A 20,797-nucleotide genomic window follows, 5' to 3' on the forward strand; every position below is an offset into this window, starting at 1 on the left:
GTCTCTTTTTGAGTATTTGTTTAGTTAATTAAGGTGTATGTAACACTTAGCTGAGTATTGTAAGTTATGGGATCATTAATTCCTTATCGAGGTTGCATATAGTTGTTCGGAGAAGAGGTTTGAGCTTTAATCAATAGGGAAAAAACTGCGCTCTTGAAGTATTTGGTGATTGAATAAAAAATTTATCATGAACGAGCCTTCGAAGACGTAAAATCGTTGTATCTGAATTGTGTAAATAAATATTAGTTGTATTGTTTCTTTTTTGTACTTATTTTATTTACGCTGTTTATTTTTTGTTCTAACTATTGTTACAATGAAGGTTAAACAAAATTAATTAATCATATCTACAGATAAACCTACTCATGAGTTAGGCTACTTGCCCTAGTCAAAAAGCCTACCTAAAAAATGAGAGGGTTTAGACAAAAATACAATACTTAAAATTTAGGATTGGGTAAAATTTAAGGCCCATTTTCTATAGGGCCTGAGTCTTGGGTAAGATTTTTTTATTCGAGCTTGGTCTAAATATATTATATTATAAAAAAATAATTATATTAATTATGTATGATAAACAATACTTATATATGTTTATATTTATATTAAATTACTAACACAATAATAATTAAACTAATTACCCAAAACCTAAAAAAAAATTACCCAACTAAATAACTTAACCCGAAATATAAAATTTTAAAAATTATATTTAATAAAATAAAGCATTTATTATATTTTTTAATATAATAAAACATTTAATATATTTATGGTATTTTTTTAATATAAATATTTTTTAAATTTATTTTTAATGTGTTAGAAATATTTATTTTAATGTTTTTAGTTCATTTAGTGTGTTATATTTTTTAAAAAATTTATTTTTAAATAAAAATTAATTTTAAAAAAATTCAAATATAGACGGGTCGGGTTGAGTTTGAGTCTACATTTTTAAATTGGGTTAGGTTTGGGCAAAAAATAAGTCTATTTTTCGGGTTGGACAAGGCTCGGATTTAAAAAATTAATCTAGATATCTTGCATAGACTCGACTTGGCCCATAAACACTTATATATGCAGACTAATTATTTTTCAAATTAATTATAAAAACTAGTTTTTGTAGTCTTTTTAAGAAAGTTTGTAATGCCCCCACGCCCGAGACCGTCGCCGGAGTCGAGCTTGAGGTGTTACCGAACATAATTTATCGAATTAAGAACTTCGAATCATTTATTTCTACATTCACAGCTTTCTAGCTACCTGCGTCACAGTTACAAGAAAAATCATATCTCAAGTTACAAAACTCGAAATCAAGATCCGTAAATTTTCATTAAATCTAGACTCATATATCTATTTACTAATTTTTTTTCTAGAATTTTTGGTTAGGCCAATTAATACAGTTTATTAGTTAAAGTTACCCCTATTTCAGGACTTAACTGGACTGACCTCTGTTTACTACGAACCATATTTCTCTGTGTGAAAAGTTTATATGACTATGACGTTTATTTATTCCGAAACTAGACTCAATAAGGATTCCAAGAATATAAAATACACCACCTAATTATTTTTTTACAATTTATGGTAAATTTCTAAATTTGGAACAGGGGATCCAGAAATCGCTCTGGCCCTGTTTCACTAAAATTCAAATATCTTATAACATATAATTCCTTTACTTGTTTCATTTGTTTTATATGAAACTAGACATACTAGGCTTCAATGTCATATTTAATCCATCACCAAATTCAATTTATATGATTTTTAGTAAATTTTCAAACTCATGTCAGTGTTGCTGCAATATTCTGTTTATGGCAAATTTCATCTTTTCATGAGTTTTTATGATCTAGATAACATATTAAACTTCCATGAGATCAAACATGATCTAACTTAGCATTTTCCATGACTTATCATTATTAAGCATTTTCTCAACCAAATCATGGTCATATCACAAAATTATTTACACAAAATAGGTGTATTGCTATACATGCCATACTTAAGTTTTACAAGCCATTTACCAAAAAGAGTCCTTCGGATAGTGTGATCGAACCTTCGACCTGTCCCGATTCCTAAGCCGGCTTGTTCAAAACTACAGTGAATGAAAAGGAGGGAGTAAGCATAAATGCTTAGTAAGTCATATGCAAATAACAAGTAACATAACAATACAATTATACCAAACAACCTTAGCATGATATCACCAAAACATATATCACATTTTTAAACATCATTAATCATCTTATCACCCTATCGTTGTTGTATCTATTTTCAACCCGAAGGTTAAGTACATACCTGTCCAAAGTGTCCATTTCACAATACTTACCAATACGTCACCTGCATCTTAAGTGTTCTTCCATTTCACTAGAAATTTTACCCGTTGAACACATCGGAATATAACTCGGATACATGGATAATTTGCACATAAGTGTCATATTTGTAGCCAAGCTACCATGTAACTCGCCCATAAGTGAACTCGGACTCAACTCAATGAGCTTGGGCGTTCGCATCCATAAGTGAACTCGGACTCAACTCAACGAGTTCGGATGCCTAGTTACATCTCACGAACTCGGACTCAACTCAACGAGTTCAGACATTTCACATCCATAAGTGAACTCGGACTCAACTCAACGAGTTCGGATGTTCAACCATCCTAGTGACATGTCACTTGTATCCTAATCAATTCCTAAGGTTCAAACGGGATTTTCCTCGAACACTTCTCCTTGTCATCTTCCGTAAAATACCGAAACCAATACTCGGTAGCACTTTATATTTAACAAATAATGCACTTAATTTGCATTTTATTCGAAAATAACCACAAAGCATATATTTCATGATAAAAATCAGCATATCATATATTTAACATCAATAACTTAAAAATAAAAATCATGCTACCTTATTTACACATGAACTTACCTCGGTACAAAATTTTTAACAATCGAGCCTATTCCTCGTAAACTTTGTTTTTCCCTCGATCACGACTTGAATCTCGTTTCTCTTGATTATGAAGTTTGAAAGTTGAAGAAACCCCAGCTACGGAGGAGAGCAAAAATCGGCAGAACAATATGGAGAAGATGATCATTTTGGGTTATTTTTCCTATTTTTATTTTATTTAATATCCAAATGACCAAAATGCCATTACTACTAAACTTTCCAAAAATTCCTTCCATGTCCTAATTTTGTCCATGAACTTAAAATTGGTCAAATTCCATTTAAGACCTCCTAATTAATATTTCAAAGCAATTTCATACTAAAAACTTCTAGAATGCAAGTTTTGCAACTTATTCGATTTAGTCCCTAACTTTAAATTAAACTCGTTATGCCAAAAATTTATTCACGAAATTTTCACACAATTATGCAATCATATCATAAACCTCAAAATAATTATAAAATAATTATTTCTATCTCGGATTTGTAGTCACGAAACCAATATTCCGATTAGGCCTTAATTCGGGATATTACAAAGTTTTTTGTATATTTAATGTTGACGAAATCGACCAAAAGAAAATGTTGATGAAAATAAATAGCATGATATTAATTTTTCATGTTTTATAACGTGAAAAAGTTAAAAGTAGTTTTAAAATTGGTATATTAATAATTTTAACCTTCAAATATTTATACATTGTGTTAATTTAGTTTTAATTATAAAAAACTTTACTCTTACTATTTACCCATTATATAATTTGATCTCTCTATGACCGTTTCACTCTTATGATAGTATAGATATCTCTAAAAAGGAAATTTAAAATTAAAGTTTCTTGAAATATATTATTTTATTATTTGTAATTATTAGATATTTATTAAAATAAAGTTTAACATAGAATTTTTTAAAAGGTAAAAAATTATTGTAAAGAAAAGAATAATGATATTCAAAATTTAAAAAAATACATAATATAGATCTATTTATTCATTTATTGCCTTTTTTTTTAAACATTTTCGGAACTATGTACTACAATTTTATTTTATTTTCTTACAACAAGACTTCATATTTATAAATTTTAAGATTAGTATGTTATTTAAAGTCGGTTGTATTTTAAATCTATTAGGATACAGAATGAGACTATGTAAAATAGTTCGAGAGTTATAAATGTCAATACTCACCTAATAAAATTTAGAGATATCAACCTTTAAGTTTTATTAGGCACTTAATCCTCAAATTTTTTTTATCAAATATCTCAAATTTAACTTGAAATTCAAATTGTCATCATTTAGATCATAAGACCAACGTATATTTTCTATTGCAACAAAGATTAATAAAGATTGAATACTTTGAATCTATTAAAATCTCATTTTTTTTACGTTAAACCTTCGAATCATCTTGCATTTATTTATGTACATAAATAAATTTTAAGGTGTACTAATATTTTTTTATGTATAAGTTGAACAATGAAAATCTATGATTTATACTTTCTGATTTCCACGAGATCAAACTATAATAACGCTAAAAGATATAACGGTACTAATAAATCTTCCGATGAATGGTAGGGTAATAATTGCAAAGAGTTCATACTTTGCTAGAAGCACTCCATGCACTATTGGGCGCATTTTTCGATGAGGAGAATGATTTGGTTAGGATGATAAAATTCACACGGTTGCAGAGGCAGTTCATCAATATCCCAATGTAGCTGAGTTTCAGACTATTCAACATGCACTGCTCGGAGGATTGCTGATACCAAACAAGTCACAACAAATTTGTTGATCGCATAAATGTCCTACTTTTGACCAATTTCGAAGTTGCTAGAGCATATACTTGGGGTCAGCGATTTTGATATTACTGTATAATTGATTAAAAAAAATGGTTGTTGCTTACTTTTACAAACTGGGATGATATTGGTTGTACAAATATGGTTGGATTAAATTTATTTTAAAAAAACAACTACAAACATATTAAAATTAAACTATTCAAGCGAATAAAACTAAAATCGAATAAATCAACGAACGAGCCAGACTTATTTAATTTCCATCGATATATTACACAATAAATATATAAAACATATATATATCATCTTTAACTTTTATCCCACTACGTAACTTAAGAATCGAAGGTATCCTACGACGACGTTTAATTCCGCAAATAACAACAAATCAGAGCCATAATCTGTAAGAGAAGATAAATAGCTGCGGAAGCCTAGTTATAAGCTAACCTTCCTCATTCTAACATTCAACCAACTGCAAGGTACTTGAACTGTTAGAGTCTTGCAGTACGAAAATGTTGCTTCAAAAGTGGCCGAATGTACTCATCATAACCATCCGGCACAACCGTATCATTCAACGGACTCTTCCAAGCTTCCTCATACAGTTTTTGATAAACATTTCCATCATAGCAACCAAGAACCGAGCCAAGGTAGTGGTCAGTGTGATTGAATGCATCAACAAGGGCAATCGCATTTGGGCGGACCTACAGTTTTAAATGAGATCAAAACTAGCGAGAATGAAGCAGCCTTCTGAGCTGATCACCGTATTAACGGAATCAAATACTTGAAACAAACCTGGGAGTAAAGTGATCTGAGCTGTTCGTTCGCTAGTGCACCTTGTTTCGGGGTAATGCAGCCAGTGGAGACGAAATCACCAAGATGTTTGTGTAAAAGAGACAATGCATATACGTTGCAGAGGTTCTCCAACTGTGTTTTCACTCCCTTTCCTGGTATGTCTTGCTGCAGTTTCTCAATGAACCTGAAAAACAAATCAAGCAGCCGACACTATGTTGATCCTATGATTTGGTGTTCAACATTTGCAACCAATTTCTTAGAAATTGTGATGAAAGTTCGAATTTTATGAATATTATAGTTTGGTTCCTTCCATACATAAGAAACCTCATCGACTATTAATTTCGAGGAGAAGCTTACTTGGAAACAATAATTAACTGACAATGAGCAACGGCAGCCTCAACCAAATCAGCTGAGATTTCACCAAAACCTGAAGATATATACAAAAAAGGGAAACGAGAACATGGAAGCTCAATTAATATATCTACTTCAACAACTTAACCAGATTATATATCATAACAGAATGATATTCATAATTGAGCTGAGCTGAACTCGAGCAGTAAGAAGCTCAATCTCAACTTGAAATTCGAGGCTCAAAGTATGAGTCAGACTCACTGAGTTTAACTTTTAAAGCTTGAGCTTAATTCGGTTCAAGGGGTGAACTGCTTGAACTTGCTCAATTAGGCATGATTACCTAGTAAAAAATAAGCTCGATCTCCATGCTTAACCTCAAGCTTGATTATTTGTGCTCGACTTCTAGTTCATGCTAGAATTTTTCAATATTGATGAAAAATAAATATATATTAAACTCGCCAGCTATATGAATAAAACATGAAAGTACTCAAATTCAGTCCAGCCAACAGCTTGAGCTACTCAAGTTAGAGCTCAACTCGAAAATGACTAAGCCAAATTCATTTTTTTCTAGTCTAACAAACTGTCTCATTTACGCCCCCAAAACATAACCATCTACAAGAGGACCATGCAAGAGTTAACTTGGTTGAGTACCATGACAATAAAAATGACTGATAAAACAGAATGCTTTTTCACCCATCAAGGTAGAGAGAAGATACCCTCTTCTGGAGTTGAAAATCTGCTAAGGCTTTCAGCACAGGCAACAGACATCCGAGCAGACCTCGCTTCAAATGCCTCCAATATAATACTATGTTTTAGCCAATCCTCAGCTGCAAGCCAACCGAAATAATGAAATAATTATATTGTTACTTACCCAGTCCAATGTTAATTGTCAAGGAGTATGAAACCATGTCTAGAGTTGGCAATATTTTTGTAGATTAGAATTAAAATAAGCTTTAAATTGTTTAGAAATAAGGACCGGCAAACTTACTCCTAGGCATTGAGCAAATCATAATTAATGTTGGTAAAAATAACAATTTTCAATTTTCCAAGAAGCAATAATTCAAAATACAAGTCAGAAACAAGCTCAAGAAAGAAAAACATGTAAGAGGTACCCCTTTGAACTTCACAATGGCATTGCATGAGATGTTCTACTCGTCCCAAATATGCTGCTGTCCCAATAGGCATCTTTCCAGACACCAGCCGGGAAATGGTCTTCATTAGAAACCTTGCAACCTACAGAAATATTCCCGATTGCATTGTCAATAGATGGCACCCTATCATCATTATGAACACCACATCTAAGGATTTTAGATTGGTTCCCTATTTCAATTGTGATATTTCTTACATGTTCTTTACTATAGATTCATCCTCTATGCTACTTGGACTCTTCACTCTTCTTTAGTGTCCAACACTCCTATCTGATACATAGATATGGGGATATGACCTCTAAAGATCCTCTAAATACATAAAGAAACTTAGAAAATCTAACCATATCTGTGTCAGATATATACTCATATTTAACACTCACAGCCAAGCCCAAGTAACATAGTTCATCCTATCTACATAAAATACCAAGAAGCACCAGCAATACAGCTAATAAGATATTGAACTCAGAATAGATAGTAAAACCTACTATTAAGATTAAGCCTCCATTAGAAAATTGGAATTCATCCACTACCATCTAAAAGAACAAAAATGAAGACAAAGAAAGGTTGACAAAAATAAAAGTTATATACTATTTCACATTTTTCACACCTGCAAAAGCATCACAATATTGTCTCCTTCATAAGTACAGTTAGGGATATAAACTGCAAATAACTCCGGAAGTCCACTGCAAGAAAGATAACCATGACCACCACACAACTTTCGGCATTCTTCAATGGCATCCTGCAAGCATATTTATTTTAGCCAAGATAAAAACATAAATATATAAATAAATAAGCTGAGTTATTGACTGTGATTTCAAATGAATATCAAAATTTTTAAAAGTAAAGAGAGAGCATTTGTGCCATCAAATAGAAAATAAACTGGCCAACCAAATAGAAGGAAAATTAATCAAGATTTGACATGGTAGAAAACTAATCAATATAATTATAAGGAAGACCAGTGAAGGCTAGTAATAGTGACATACTGCAGTTGCAGAAGTGGTAATAGATTTTAACCCTGCAGCACATGCATGAACCTCAGGTAACGTGGAGAAATCGTTGGCTTGCAATCTTTTGCTCACATCAGTGTATAGCCATTTCATCCATTCACCAACAAATCTGAAAGCATAGGCAGAGGCAAGCAAAGGAAAGAGTCTACTTTGCTGAGTTTTATAGTTAATCACCTGAAACAATTTAAATAAATGTAAAAGCATTAGATGCATCAACCTTTGGGACATGTAAAAATTAGTCTGAAAGATCAACAGCAGTAGCAACCAATACTTTTTAACAAAAGTCTTTGGAAGTTTCTATGGGAAACAACAAGCCATTAGAAGTGATTATAAAATAAAAGGTTGCTGTGTACAACAATCTGTACTTGAAATAATATGTATAGGTGTATCAGTGTTGCAGTCCAAAAGAAAGTAGTACCTGGGTCTCTGGACCACCATTCTCTGAACCAAATTGTCTACGAACAGCACTGTACCTTGTTGCAATACAAACTGCCCTTGACAAAGCACAAGAAGCTTCAGATACAATTATTTGTCGGACATAGACCATAGTACCATAAACCAGCTGGCGGGGAACATCAGACTGTACATATTTCCCTTCTCTTGTAACCTGGGAAAGACTGAAACATTTGGCAAAGAAATAAAGAAGCAAACATCAGAACAGTCATCTTGTTTTTGCATGAAAATCACACAATAGGAGCAGCACTTCAGCCTAGGTTATCACTTTTGTGGCTTCCTTGTTGGTCTTTTTCTTCAATTGACGAAAGATACTTTTATAAATTTTAGGTTTATAAGCACTCTAAAACCTCTCTACTGTTAACTGATGTTGCAGAAAATTTTGCAGTCTTGCAACTTCAGTCAAGAAAAAACTGCTCATTACAGGAACTATCCAGTAAAGACTTTTCAAAAGATACTTCCCACCATGGCTACACTTTTATTCCTCTACAAGGTGGGCAGACAGATAAACATCAAACGAGAGAAAAAATATTGGCCTTCAGAGAAAGCAGCAGACAAGGAGACAAAGACAGAGAAAGGAATGGTTATAGAACAAACCGCATTAGCATTTGGTTCCTCGGGATGCGCACATGATCAAATCTCAGAAGACCGTTGTCCATGCTGTTATATGCCCCACTTCCAAATTTCATTCCAATATCACCAACTGTTATGCCTGGAAGAGGAGAGTGGTCATCCAGACTACGCAGCTGGACAATAAAACCTGAAAAAGAAAGTATCTGAATTAATATCTGCAATACCAGCTAAAGAAATAAGTTCATGAATTAGGAACTTACCATGCACTCCATAATCTTGTCCATCTGTTCTAAGACGAGCATAAACCACAGCATGTGTCGATACTTTACCCAGTCCACCAGGCCACCACTATAAATAGCAAAAACCAAGCTAAGTGAATAAAATACAAGGAGATCACTATAAGATTACAACAAGTCATGAAGTATACAAGGTACGCATAAGAAAACTACGCATTATACACAAGAAAAAAGAGGAGAGAGGATACACTTGAAGATGTCTGAGTCAAAGAAGAAAAATACTGAGAATGATTATTGAAGCAGTTCTCAGGATATATTGCTTACTACAAAGTATAATTGATCGATATCAAAGACAGAATTGATCAAAGGATTGTTAACTATTTTACTCACTTTGCTTGAAGTCAATGTGGGGCTATGAATGACAAATTCATCAGTCTGAGGATCAAATGTTGCTGTAGTTTCAAGCCCTTGGACATTGGAGCCATGACCAAGTTCAGTTTGTGCATAGCATCCAATGATTTGCATGTTATGTGCCATTGGCAGCCATTTCTGTTTCTGCTTCTCAGTTCCTTGTCCTTCAATAGCAGGTATAAACATTCCCTATCAAGAAAATATATATTAGTAGGTTAAAACTTAAAACTAGATTTAAATAATGCAAACTTCAAACCCAGAAATTACCCCAAAGAGACCATCATTTTATATTAAATTTAGCAAACGAGATTTGAATGCTGAAGTCAACCAAGGTTTCTTGTGTTTTCCAAATATATTGCTTAGCGTAGAAATAGCATATATGGTACTTAGAAGCTTATAACTGGAATCAAGAAATAGCACTTACCCAATGAAGGTTTGCATAAGCGGGCTGATCCACGTAAAACCATAATGTATGTGTCTCTTCCTCTGTCATAAAAGATAACAATATTAATTAGATATCCAAGGGAAAAATCAAATAACGCAATGAGAAGCTCAGATGAAAAGAAACCAGAGAGATTAAGCTCAATAGTCCGCTTCACTGCATGAGCAGTTTTTCTCAAAGTATCTTTAAACAGCTCCTTCCTACTAAGCATAGTTCTGTTATCCTTTCGAAAGACCTAGAAAAAATAGAAGGAAGACTACTTAGATATGAAAGAATTATCTTTAAAAATGCCAAATTGAGAAGTGATTCTACTCGTTCAGGTTACTGGAGGGAAAGATTAGGAATATTAAATATCAATCAGTGCAGAAACTAATAGAAAAGAACGACAACATCACTGGAAGAGAAAATCACATCTTTGCTTCATTTCACTTTTCCACTTATGTCAATTTTTCGAAACTAACAATACCAAAATTCAAATCCAAAATCTAGAACAACTGAAGGTAAATTATGGAACTGCCTCGATCTTTAAGACACTTAGTCTTCTATTCTTTAACGCATTTCAAGAGTTAAAAGACTCAAGTGGCAAAACATAGAGAAACTAAGCTGAAATTAAGAAACAGGTAAAAGTTGTCTCAAGTCCAAGGAAACTCTTTCCGGTAGCTGAAAAGCTTAAGAAGAACCTCAAATTTTATAATATTGCAATATCCCGAATGCTGGTGCATATTTAACAGGCAGAAACTGAATACTCAATTTACGCAACCAAACAAAAATTGGATTTCTTCCTACATTTTCGTGAGAAACATACAGTAAAAAGCATATTCTGATAAGGGATTATAGGAAACAATATATTTAAATTTTAAACCCTAAAAGCAGCTAACAACTAGAGGCCAAAATCCAAACTTCAGCTTCACTTTTTTTTCCCGCGTGTTCTCGGGAACCAAAGAGAAATGAAATTAATCTAGAAAAAGAAAAAGAAGAAAAAATTAATCGGAGCCATTCAGCAATAAAAGTGTAAGGAACTAACAATTTCAAGTTATGATTAACCAAAACTCTCAAGCTTCTGAAACTTATGTTTCATATATATTTTCACAGCCATAATGTAGGTAACAAGAAATCAAATGACAAAAAAAGAAAAAAGAAAAAAAAACACTAGGTCACCGGATCACTAGCGACGAGACGAGCAGCTCGATCGGAGATCTCAAAGGCGTGACGAGAACCAGCCCAAACGATCTTCATCTCTTCTACATCGAACGACGCCTTGCTCCTCTCCTCAGCGTGGTAATCCAGTGGCTCCATTGTGTTTTTCTTTTTCGACTCAAATCGAAATTTCAAAAACCAACAAATTAACAATAGAGCACTTAAGCAAAAGAACAAGTATCTAGCAGAATGAACTGAATATAAATACTTCAAAAAAAAAACCTTCGCCCTTATTTCGGCTTCGATTATTACAATAGAGTTCGTTGAGAATTTATTGACTCTTTTTATCAAAAATAACGAGTGTACAAAAATATATTAAAAAGTAGTTAATTCCCACGTTAAGACTTTTTACTGAAAGAAACTTGGACAAAAGTTAAATCGAAAAATGAATTTTTAATTTATAATAATTAAAAAGTTAATTATTGATTTAACTACTAATCTTATATTTTAAGATAAATATTAAAATTATAAATGAATTATGGTTTAATATGTAATTATATACGTAAACTTTGATTTTGTATAATTTTATACATGACCTTTTAATTTAATCCGATTTTTATAAATTATTAACACAATTATTAATATAACATCATTTTATATTTATATATTACTTACATAAATAATTATATTTATCCAATATAAAAATAAATCGATATATTTATTCTTTAAATATGTATGATTAAATCAAAATTAAAATTGTAAGTACATATTTAAACTACGTATATAATTACATTAAATTAAAATTTATTTATATAATTATTCATTAAATTAAATTTTTTTTTTCTAATACATTGAGGGACAAAAGTTTATATATGCCGGGTCCCAGCTGGATTAAATTCGAGTTTCTATTTTTCTTCCCGACAATATTCGAATTTCTAGATTTATTTCATTTAAGAATTTTAATTCAATTTGTTAACTTAGCTTTTCTTTTTCAAAATAAAGTATGCGTACTTAATTCATAACCATTCATTTTATTTAAATTGCATAAAGTGATTAAATTTCAATTTTAATTTATTTATTATATTTGAATTGTACTTTCTTTCTTTTTTTGCATAATTTTTTATCTCAATATTTATAATTTCATTAATTATTTATAGTTTTTCATCTCATGTCTTTTTCTTCCCTATAAGATAACTATAAAATTTTAGTATTAATTCCCTTTTTCTATTAAAATTTATGATTTAGTTTGTATTAGTTATTTTAGTGCATATATATTAAAATTGTAATAAACATTTAATTAAAAAATATAGTTAAAAAATTAAACCCACCTCAAGTGGGAAGAACATTTTAGTTATTAATAATATTGAAAAAATTAATTAATTAAAATTTTTAAACAGGATAAATCTCAAAATTAAATATGAACTTTAGTATAAGGTGTAATTTTATACATAAATTTAAATTTTTTACAATTTTATATATGAAATTTTAATTTAAACGAATTCTCATATATTATTAACACAATTATTAATATAATATTATTTTATATTTATATATTATATACACAAATAATTATATATAATAAATATAAAAATAATTTACTGTATTTATTTCTTTAAATATGTAAAATTGAATGAAAATAAAAGTTACATATATGTATTTAAATCACAACTAAAATTTTATATATATATATTTATACTAAATTAAAATTCATATATCAAATTATACATTAAATTAAAATTCACTTATAATTTTAATAAATTTAAAATTGATACAAAAACTAAATTTCGAACAGCAACCCCATGACATCTTTTTACAATATATCACCGGCGAAAATATCAGTTTAGACAAATTAATTGAATTTTTTTTTTAGAAAATCAATTAAACTAATATTATTTTATATTTAAAATCTTATTTAAATAAACTGATTAAATCAAAATAGAAAAACAAACCGGTTTAACCTAAAATTAAGTTTCCATTTCATTTCACAGAACATTTTTTTTTTCATTTTTCTTTTTCTTCTTCTTTTTCCTTTTCATAAAACTGATTTATTTTTTTATTTTTTAAAGATTAGAAAATAAATAGTCATTTTCATTAATAAAAACAGTGAAAACACATTTCGATAATAGAAACATGATAAATAAAATTAGAAAGTTTTACACTTATATAGATTCGAACAAGAATAAGATTTAATATTTGAAAGTTCTGGACAAAAAGAAAGTTTTTTTTTTTTTGTAAAAAAAGTAAATACCAATCTAATTACATAATAGTATCCTGCAAGAGAAAAACATTCATATTCTTATCTAAATCCATAAATGAGCGCGTCATCGGATGAGGAGTATCGAACACTTACAAATTATCTGTGACTTGTTTTGCTAGACAATCTGCAATTTAATTTTGATCTCTTAGAATGTACCGCAAAAACCACCGTTTTTCTTGAAATAAAATACTTTGGATATGCCTAATTAACGCTGAGTTTGCTTCGATAGAGGTATCGTCAAGTATAACTTTAACAACTTCCGTACTATCAAATTGTATGATAACTTTATGGTGACCTCTTCGTTGAATTAACCTGAGTCCCTTCAAAATGCCCCAAAGTTCAGCATTAAAAATAAAATATTTTCCAAGGTAACGGTTATACCAAAAATCCAATCTCCATTGGCATCACGAACCACTCCTCCAACAACTACATTTCCAGATACTAATTGCACTGCCCCATCAGTGTTGAGAAAAATAGGAGCCTCAAACGATTCCTTTTTAGCGGAGGTTTAAAACTACCCTTAAAATCTGCTCTCAAAGCTGAGAAGAGCTAATTCACCTAACTTAAAGAAACTTTAACCATCTCTCTTGAGCTCCAGGATCTTCTTTGAAAAATGAATAAATTGTGGCTCTTCCAAAGGCGCCAAATAAGAAGGCCAAAAAGACAAGCCCAACTGGATCCTCCTTTGTGAACCTTGCTATTATCCTGCAAGTTAGCAAGAAGCCAGTCCTGTAAATTGTTAGAAAAAAAAATCGATAAACAATTACCTGGGATGACTTGATTCTAGACGTTCCTAGCAATAGCGCAATCTCTCAAAATATGTAAAATATCCTCCGAGTGGAAATTACAGATGGGACAAGAAGGGTTTACTGCTAAACCCCATCTAACCCGTTCCATATTACTAAGGAGCCTTCCTTGTAGAACAGTCCAAATGAAAAACCAAACTCGTTGAGGACCTGACAGCTTCCAAACACTCTTTGATTTATCATCTTTTGGATTCCAATCACCTTCCTTTAACATCTTGTAAGCTGATTTAATTGAAAAAAAAACTCCAGCCGAAGTGCAGCACCAAGAAATTTTATCAGGGCTAGCAAATGGATGAGGAGGCGGAATGCCTTTAATAAGCTGAATCACATCCTCTGGAAACCAAACCTAAAAAAGATCAAGGTTCCATGAACCGTCCTCAGTGATCATCTCATTAAAGAGGCACTCCGAATCTTGAAAAACATTATCCGGAATATGTCGAAGCAAGGGCCCCACATTCGAGATCCAATTACCCTTCCAGCAGCGAATTTTATTTCCATCTCAAACGGACCAGAAAAGATTTTCGCGAAGTAACGGCCAAACTTTAGAAAGAGACCTCCAAAGAAAAGAGCTTTCCCGAGCAATGCAATCCGACAGGTCCTCCTTCAAATGATACTTTAACCGAAGCACGCGAACCCATAAAGCATCTTTGTTAGATGCAATATTGAAACCCAATTTTAAAAGAAAAGATATGTTTCGATAACGAAGTATTTTCAGCCCTAAACCACCACACCACTTAGGTTGACAAAAGAAAGAATATGTTTTCATTTATATGGGTTTAAACCAAGATCAATTCATTTAAAGTTAAAAAAAATTTCATTATTTTCTCTTTTATAAAGCATTTTAATGAAAATATTTTTTATTAATTTCTAATTTTTATATATTTTTATTTTTTTCTAAAAATTATTTTTAAAATTTTCAACCAAACATATTTTCTTAAATGTTTTCCATTTTTCAAAAAAAAAAAACGAAAGTAACCTCCATTTCTTGAAATCAAACAAAACTTGAGTAACTTTTCAATTTTCAGCTACTCATTTAATAGCTGGTGATCAAAACAAAAAAAAAAATTGAATAGTTATCAAGTAATTAAAATATAGTTTACTCAATAATATATTAACTATGCTTTTTTTTTTGTCCATTATATGTTAATAAACAGTGCAAGTGCACTCATTAATATTTTCAATGTATCAAAATGATATTAAAAAAAAAAACCTAAAATACTTCAATGATATTGATTTGGCCATTAACACAAGATTCTGGGATTGTGTTGATTTTATCAGGAAGCATGAGATGAGTGTCGGACCACATCACAATCCGAATTTTTTGATAACTCCTTGCCTGAGCTCCGATCTGGACCGAATTTACTAATACCCTTATCGAGCCCAGCACGAACAGATGAATAATCCGACCCTTGAGCAAGTAGTCCCTTAAAGGAATGAAAATGTACTGAATAAACAATACCATACATAAATAATATCATGTACCATCCATCTCCCAGTTCATATGTCATTAAATTTCATGAAAAACACTCGAAACAAACTTTGCTTTTGGGAGGTATAAAGATTTCCCTTTGACAAACAACCAACCTTGACTTAAATGCTCTGGTGCAGCTGTGAGTGAAATCGAACTTCGTCTGAGATCATGTGCTCGTTGGTCAAAAGCTCTTTAACTGACAATATGGCAAATCAGTTGGATCATATCGTGAATAAATATATGGTACAAGCTTGATCGTGAAAATAGTCCTTGTCTCTGATTGGAAGTTTCAAATTTGAAAGAACACACATAGACATGCCTTCTGAGAACCAAACCGAACCACTGGAATTCTATCAAGTAGGTTATAATGAATCAATGTCATAATGCAAATGCAGACCGAATTGGACTTGAACATAAACCGAATTTTCTCATGACCTTGATACTTTGAGCTATTGTTGAACCCGTGGTCCCGACAAAACCAAGCGAAGCACAACTGCAAATTGTTTCCTCTATATATAGGAGTACATCAGGTAATATATCAAGGGAGCAATGCTTCTCCACCTTAGCCACTGCATCCATACTGACAGGAAAATATTTGAATCTAAGGCCATGTCTGGCGAGTGCTAGTTTCTTTGCCGTATTCATCACCAAGAGATCATTTTCTCCAAGAAAATACAGCCTAAAATTCGCTGAATCCATAGCCAAATCACCCAAGTAACTTCCAGTCCAATTACCTTGGGGGAGATCGGTCATCACAAAAATATGTATAGGCTGAGAACCAGCCTGCCTTAACGAATCTAATTTTTGTCTCAAACCCAGAAAAGTAGCTTCCCAATGGTTCTTGAACTGCCCGTCAAGCAACCTAAGCTGTGCACAGAGAAAAGGAGCCTTTATTGTCTGAGTGGCAAACTGCTTTCCCAAGTTTACAATTTCAGGGACAAATGGAAGGAATTCAATCTTGTTGATTAAAGCATTTATCCTTGGATCTGCTGGTGCATTTTGGATATCAATATAGAGCTCGGAACCTTTATATGGGGCCGTAAAAAGGCTTCCAAACGCCAGAACAGTAGCCGATTCAGCTTTGCTACCTGGTCCAAGAGTCTTATATACATCTCTACGTCGTCTAACATACGAAATTTTCTTCCTCTTCATGAGTTGTTCATCAGGTTGGAATGAATCTAACATCCCATCCACCCCATTTTGGTATGTCCAAACTGTTGTTCTACAATCGTCATCGACAGCATATAAACATTGATTTATATTACCATCAATTCCGGAAAGCAGAGAGCCACATAGCTTTAAGCTTTCAACCAGAGACGGCGGCGCATTCAATCCATTGGAGCAAACCAAATCAACATTCAAATCACACCACAATAACACGAAAACCCTGAAATCTATGGCTCGAACGAGTGAAGATGACAGTAATGAAGAAATATCAATGATATCGGCCATGGAAACGTACCTGCAAAAAGAGGTAAGCATAAGCTAGAAACTCCATGGAGTTAAAAACAATACTGAACTTACCTATTGATTGAAACTTCATGCAATTAATCAGCAGGAGCATTGCCACCACAAAACCCCAAGTTTTGAATTTTACACAAATACTATGAACTTCAATTTGAGACAATATATTTGAACTTACATATAGCTAAAAACCAGATCAAAACACCCATTATTTTCTCTTTTAACCACATTTTACCAATAATACAAAATTAATCTAAAGGATAAAAAAAATCTCATAATTCAAACATTAAAAAGATACAAAATTTACTAGAAGAATTAAGTGAAATTGAAATAGAAAACAAGAAAATGGGCAGTACGCAGTTACCTCCTACTCCTAAGGAGCTCAATGATATGATCCCAAACGGAAATCCGGATCTCTTTAGGACTCTGAACCCTGAATTTAGGACAGCTACCAAGAGCTACGGCATGGTGATCAAGAATAGGAGGGAGAATTAAGGTACGGTTCAAAATAGAGGCCATTAAAATGGCGTTTTTGAACTCAGAAAGCTGGTTACTAAACCCACTATGAGGCGCATACCACAAGAATTTCTCCCCATGAAATCGAGTTTCGCAATGTGGGTATTGGTGGGTTAGGGCTACGTTTACGGTTTTCAAAGAGGTTGAGAATATCATGTAATTGGGGATGGGAGTGTAAGTGAGGAAGAAGAAGAAGAAGCAAAGAGAAATAAGAAAAATCGAGGGGAAAAGCAATGGCGATCTGCGCGATTGTTGGGAGTTCCTTTTGTTCCATAGTTTGGGATTGGCAATCGTTCTGTTGAGATTGAACATGTTTTTTGTTTCGATTTTGCTTCGGCTTCTTTTTGGCGGTTGACGATGTGGTTTCTGTGATGTCGATTTGAAGGTGTTTGAGCCTGAAACTGTTGGAAATTCCTGTTGGGCTTTCACGGGCCATTTTACAGCTGACCATCCTTCTTAGTATACAGTCAACTTTTTCAGTAACAACCCTCCAGCATTTCATTATACCAATTAAATTTTAAGTAGAACAAAAATTTTATATTTTATTTTAATCATCCATAATAGGTTTTCACTTCATAAGCAACATCATAGTAATACAAAATATTTTTTTATTAAATTAATTTTTTATAACAATAAATTATCTAAATTTTTTAGTAAAATTATAGGTATTTGTTATAAGTAAACTTATTAATTATAATTTATTAAATAAAAAAATATTAATTAAAATACTATTTCAACTAAAAATATTTAAATTTCACATGAAAAAGAATCTATTCATCATGTTTTAATAAATGAAATAATTTTCAATGAGTGAATTTAAAAATATCAATTCAATAAACTATGAAGTTCCTTAATTAAATATTTTATTATGAATTAGGTACATTATTAATTTCTAATTTGATTACTTGAATTTTAATAACTCATGATAAAATAATTAATTTAATTTGATAACTAAGAGTCATTAATCGAACTTATAAACTTATAAACTTCATATTTAGTCATGTAAATGGATGTAAAATAAAATGTGCATAAAAGTAATAACGCATGCACTTGCTATACGACTTTTAATTTTATTGATTTGATTCTCACTTTTTTCTTTTCTAAAACATAATTATCACTTTTTTCATTTGATGGAAATTCACAATATGATCTCTATGGTATGTGTATAATAGCCACCTTTCTATAATAAGTAAAATCTTAGTAGACAAATGAAGTTGTTGTAAACGGGGTTAACAATAATATACATTATAAATAGGTTGAATTATAAAGAGTCCCCATATTTGTCAATTTGTGCGAATTTAGTCTCTCTATTTTTATTTGCTCAAAATTGATCTTTCTACTTTTTGAATTGGACATTTTTGGTCCTTCCGTTAACTTTCTCTTAATTTAAATATAATTATAAACAAATATGACTTTCTTTTTGAATAGTAAATGACTAAATTCTTAAAAATAAAAGTATAGGGATTAAATTCTAAAATTATGAAGAGTACAAAGACTTATGACATATTTTAAGTCATTTTCAACCGTGCTTCCAAAGTCTAAAGACTCCACAAGTTGTGTATCAAAAAATTATCTCCTTATATAAACAATAGTTATCAATTAAAATAAAACTACCCACTTTTTCCCATAAATGAACTACTCGCATTTTATATTTATAGAATAAATTTATGAAGTATTTCTTTTTTTAATTTCACTCTGGTTTGTTGATGGAAAGTGTTCAATAAGGAAAAAAAAAAGATAGTAGTGTAACACCCCTTACCCGTATCCAACACCGGAATAGGGTACGAGGCATTACCAAAACACATACACTTGTAAACGTATTTAACCGAGTTATAAAATTTCATCAAAATTAAAACTTTCAAAATAATTAACATGTTTCTATAACTTTTCACAATATATCCTCAAAATATTATAGTCATAATAATTAGGGCCTGCGAGACCCGATACATACTCATGCAATTTAATGCTTCATTTCCATTTCATTCAATTCGCAATTTCTCATGCTCATAATTTAAATCATATCACTAGCAATTTCCATTTAATTCACGTACAATTCAATGACATCAAATTCAAAACTAATACGTATTTACCATTTAACTCAATGTTTATTGATTATACCATTCAATAACACATTTATGTAATTCTCAATTTAGCAATGAAAATATCACTTTAGCTTGAATAACAACATCGTCCCGATATAAATACACTACCACTTATCCATTTACTTTAATTCTTTTGGGCCCATTTGTCACTTACCATCCTTAATCAAATTACGGAACGGTCACAGAAAATTGAGTACTTCACTTTCACTTTGCCATAGTATAACTATGGTCTTACGTATGATCACTTATCACTTGTCCCTGATCAGATAAGTGTAGCCACCTATCACTTTGTTTCTTGATCAGATAAGTGTAGCCACTTATCACTTTGTTTCTTGATCAGATAAGTGTAGCCACTTATCACTTTGTCTCTTGATCAGATAAGTATAGCCGAAGCTATCACTTATCACTTTTCACTTGTCACTTGATCAGATAAGTGTAGCCGAAGCTATCACTTATCACTTTGTCACTTGATCAGATAAGTATAGCCGAAGCTATTACTTATCACTTTCCACTTGTCACTTGATCAGATAAGTGTAGCTAAAGCTACCACTTATCACTTTGTCACTTGATCAGAAGTACTCAAATCCGGCGTTCCGCTCAATTTGATCATTTATTCATATATCAGGCTTACCAACATGTGTTAATTCATAAACCATTCATGGTATTATTTCATGCCAAATCATATATTGAATATACCATACACACATACTATGAAACTTTATTTTCACACATGAGCTTAAACCATGACCAATAATGCACAAAAATAAGCATCATTCATATTTCATCGTTTATGAGTTATAATCAAACATATGACCATTTATACACGAATCATTCATATATTTCCCAATTTTCCTCCTCCTCCTCTCCATTCCACATCCTTAATGTGTATAACACACTTAAACAACATTAACCATAATTTCAATATTCACTAACATGTATATTCAAAGCTGTTTATCCGAATCAGAGT

The 20,797-nt window shown here is 31.6% G+C and overlaps 2 protein-coding genes across 3 annotated transcripts; both read right to left on the reverse strand.

Annotated features, from left to right (window-relative positions):
- Positions 1 to 4,894: 4,894 nt before the first annotated feature.
- Positions 4,895 to 15,013, reverse strand: LOC107896523 (peroxisomal acyl-coenzyme A oxidase 1). 2 transcript variants are annotated; one of them, XM_016821711.2, is made up of 15 exons: positions 13,565 to 15,013; positions 11,236 to 11,382; positions 10,204 to 10,312; positions 10,060 to 10,121; positions 9,615 to 9,824; positions 9,249 to 9,336; positions 9,013 to 9,175; positions 8,381 to 8,579; positions 7,939 to 8,136; positions 7,563 to 7,694; positions 6,920 to 7,040; positions 6,524 to 6,634; positions 5,814 to 5,883; positions 5,457 to 5,640; positions 4,895 to 5,365 (listed from the first exon to the last, which is right to left on the reverse strand). In XM_016821711.2, exons 2-15 carry the CDS (start codon positions 11,371 to 11,373, stop codon positions 5,156 to 5,158), a joined length of 1,995 nt encoding a protein of 664 aa, XP_016677200.2. In that variant the 5' UTR covers positions 11,374 to 11,382; positions 13,565 to 15,013; the 3' UTR covers positions 4,895 to 5,155. The 2 variants fall into 2 exon arrangements, with proteins under 2 accessions (XP_016677200.2, XP_040933002.1); XM_041077068.1 differs by lacking the exon at positions 13,565 to 15,013 and adding an exon at positions 11,497 to 11,515.
- Positions 13,565 to 18,152, reverse strand: LOC107896525 (O-fucosyltransferase 30). Its single transcript, XM_016821712.2, has 2 exons — positions 17,577 to 18,152; positions 13,565 to 17,210 (listed from the first exon to the last, which is right to left on the reverse strand). The coding sequence occupies exons 1-2, from the start codon at positions 18,038 to 18,040 to the stop codon at positions 16,127 to 16,129; spliced, it is 1,548 nt and encodes a 515-aa protein (XP_016677201.2). The 5' UTR covers positions 18,041 to 18,152; the 3' UTR covers positions 13,565 to 16,126.
- Between the last annotated feature and the right edge of the window lie 2,645 nt (positions 18,153 to 20,797).

The sequence above is a fragment of the Gossypium hirsutum genome, chromosome A09, assembly GCF_007990345.1.
Source record: "Gossypium hirsutum isolate 1008001.06 chromosome A09, Gossypium_hirsutum_v2.1, whole genome shotgun sequence".
Lineage (NCBI taxonomy): Eukaryota > Viridiplantae > Streptophyta > Magnoliopsida > Malvales > Malvaceae > Gossypium > Gossypium hirsutum.

Coding starts and splice junctions, on each gene's coding strand:
- LOC107896525 (XM_016821712.2), bottom strand. CDS start 18,040: ATGTTCAATCTCAACAGAACGATTGCCAATCCCAAACTATGGAACAAA. Junction 17,211..17,576: donor GAGCTCCTTAGGAGTAGGAG/GTAACTGCGTAC, acceptor CTCTTTTTGCAG/GTACGTTTCCATGGCCGATA.
- LOC107896523 (XM_016821711.2), bottom strand. CDS start 11,373: ATGGAGCCACTGGATTACCACGCTGAGGAGAGGAGCAAGGCGTCGTTC. Junction 5,884..6,523: donor ATTTTCAACTCCAGAAGAGG/GTATCTTCTCTC, acceptor ATATATCTTCAG/GTTTTGGTGAAATCTCAGCT. Junction 5,641..5,813: donor CAGTTAATTATTGTTTCCAA/GTAAGCTTCTCC, acceptor TTTGTTTTTCAG/GTTCATTGAGAAACTGCAGC.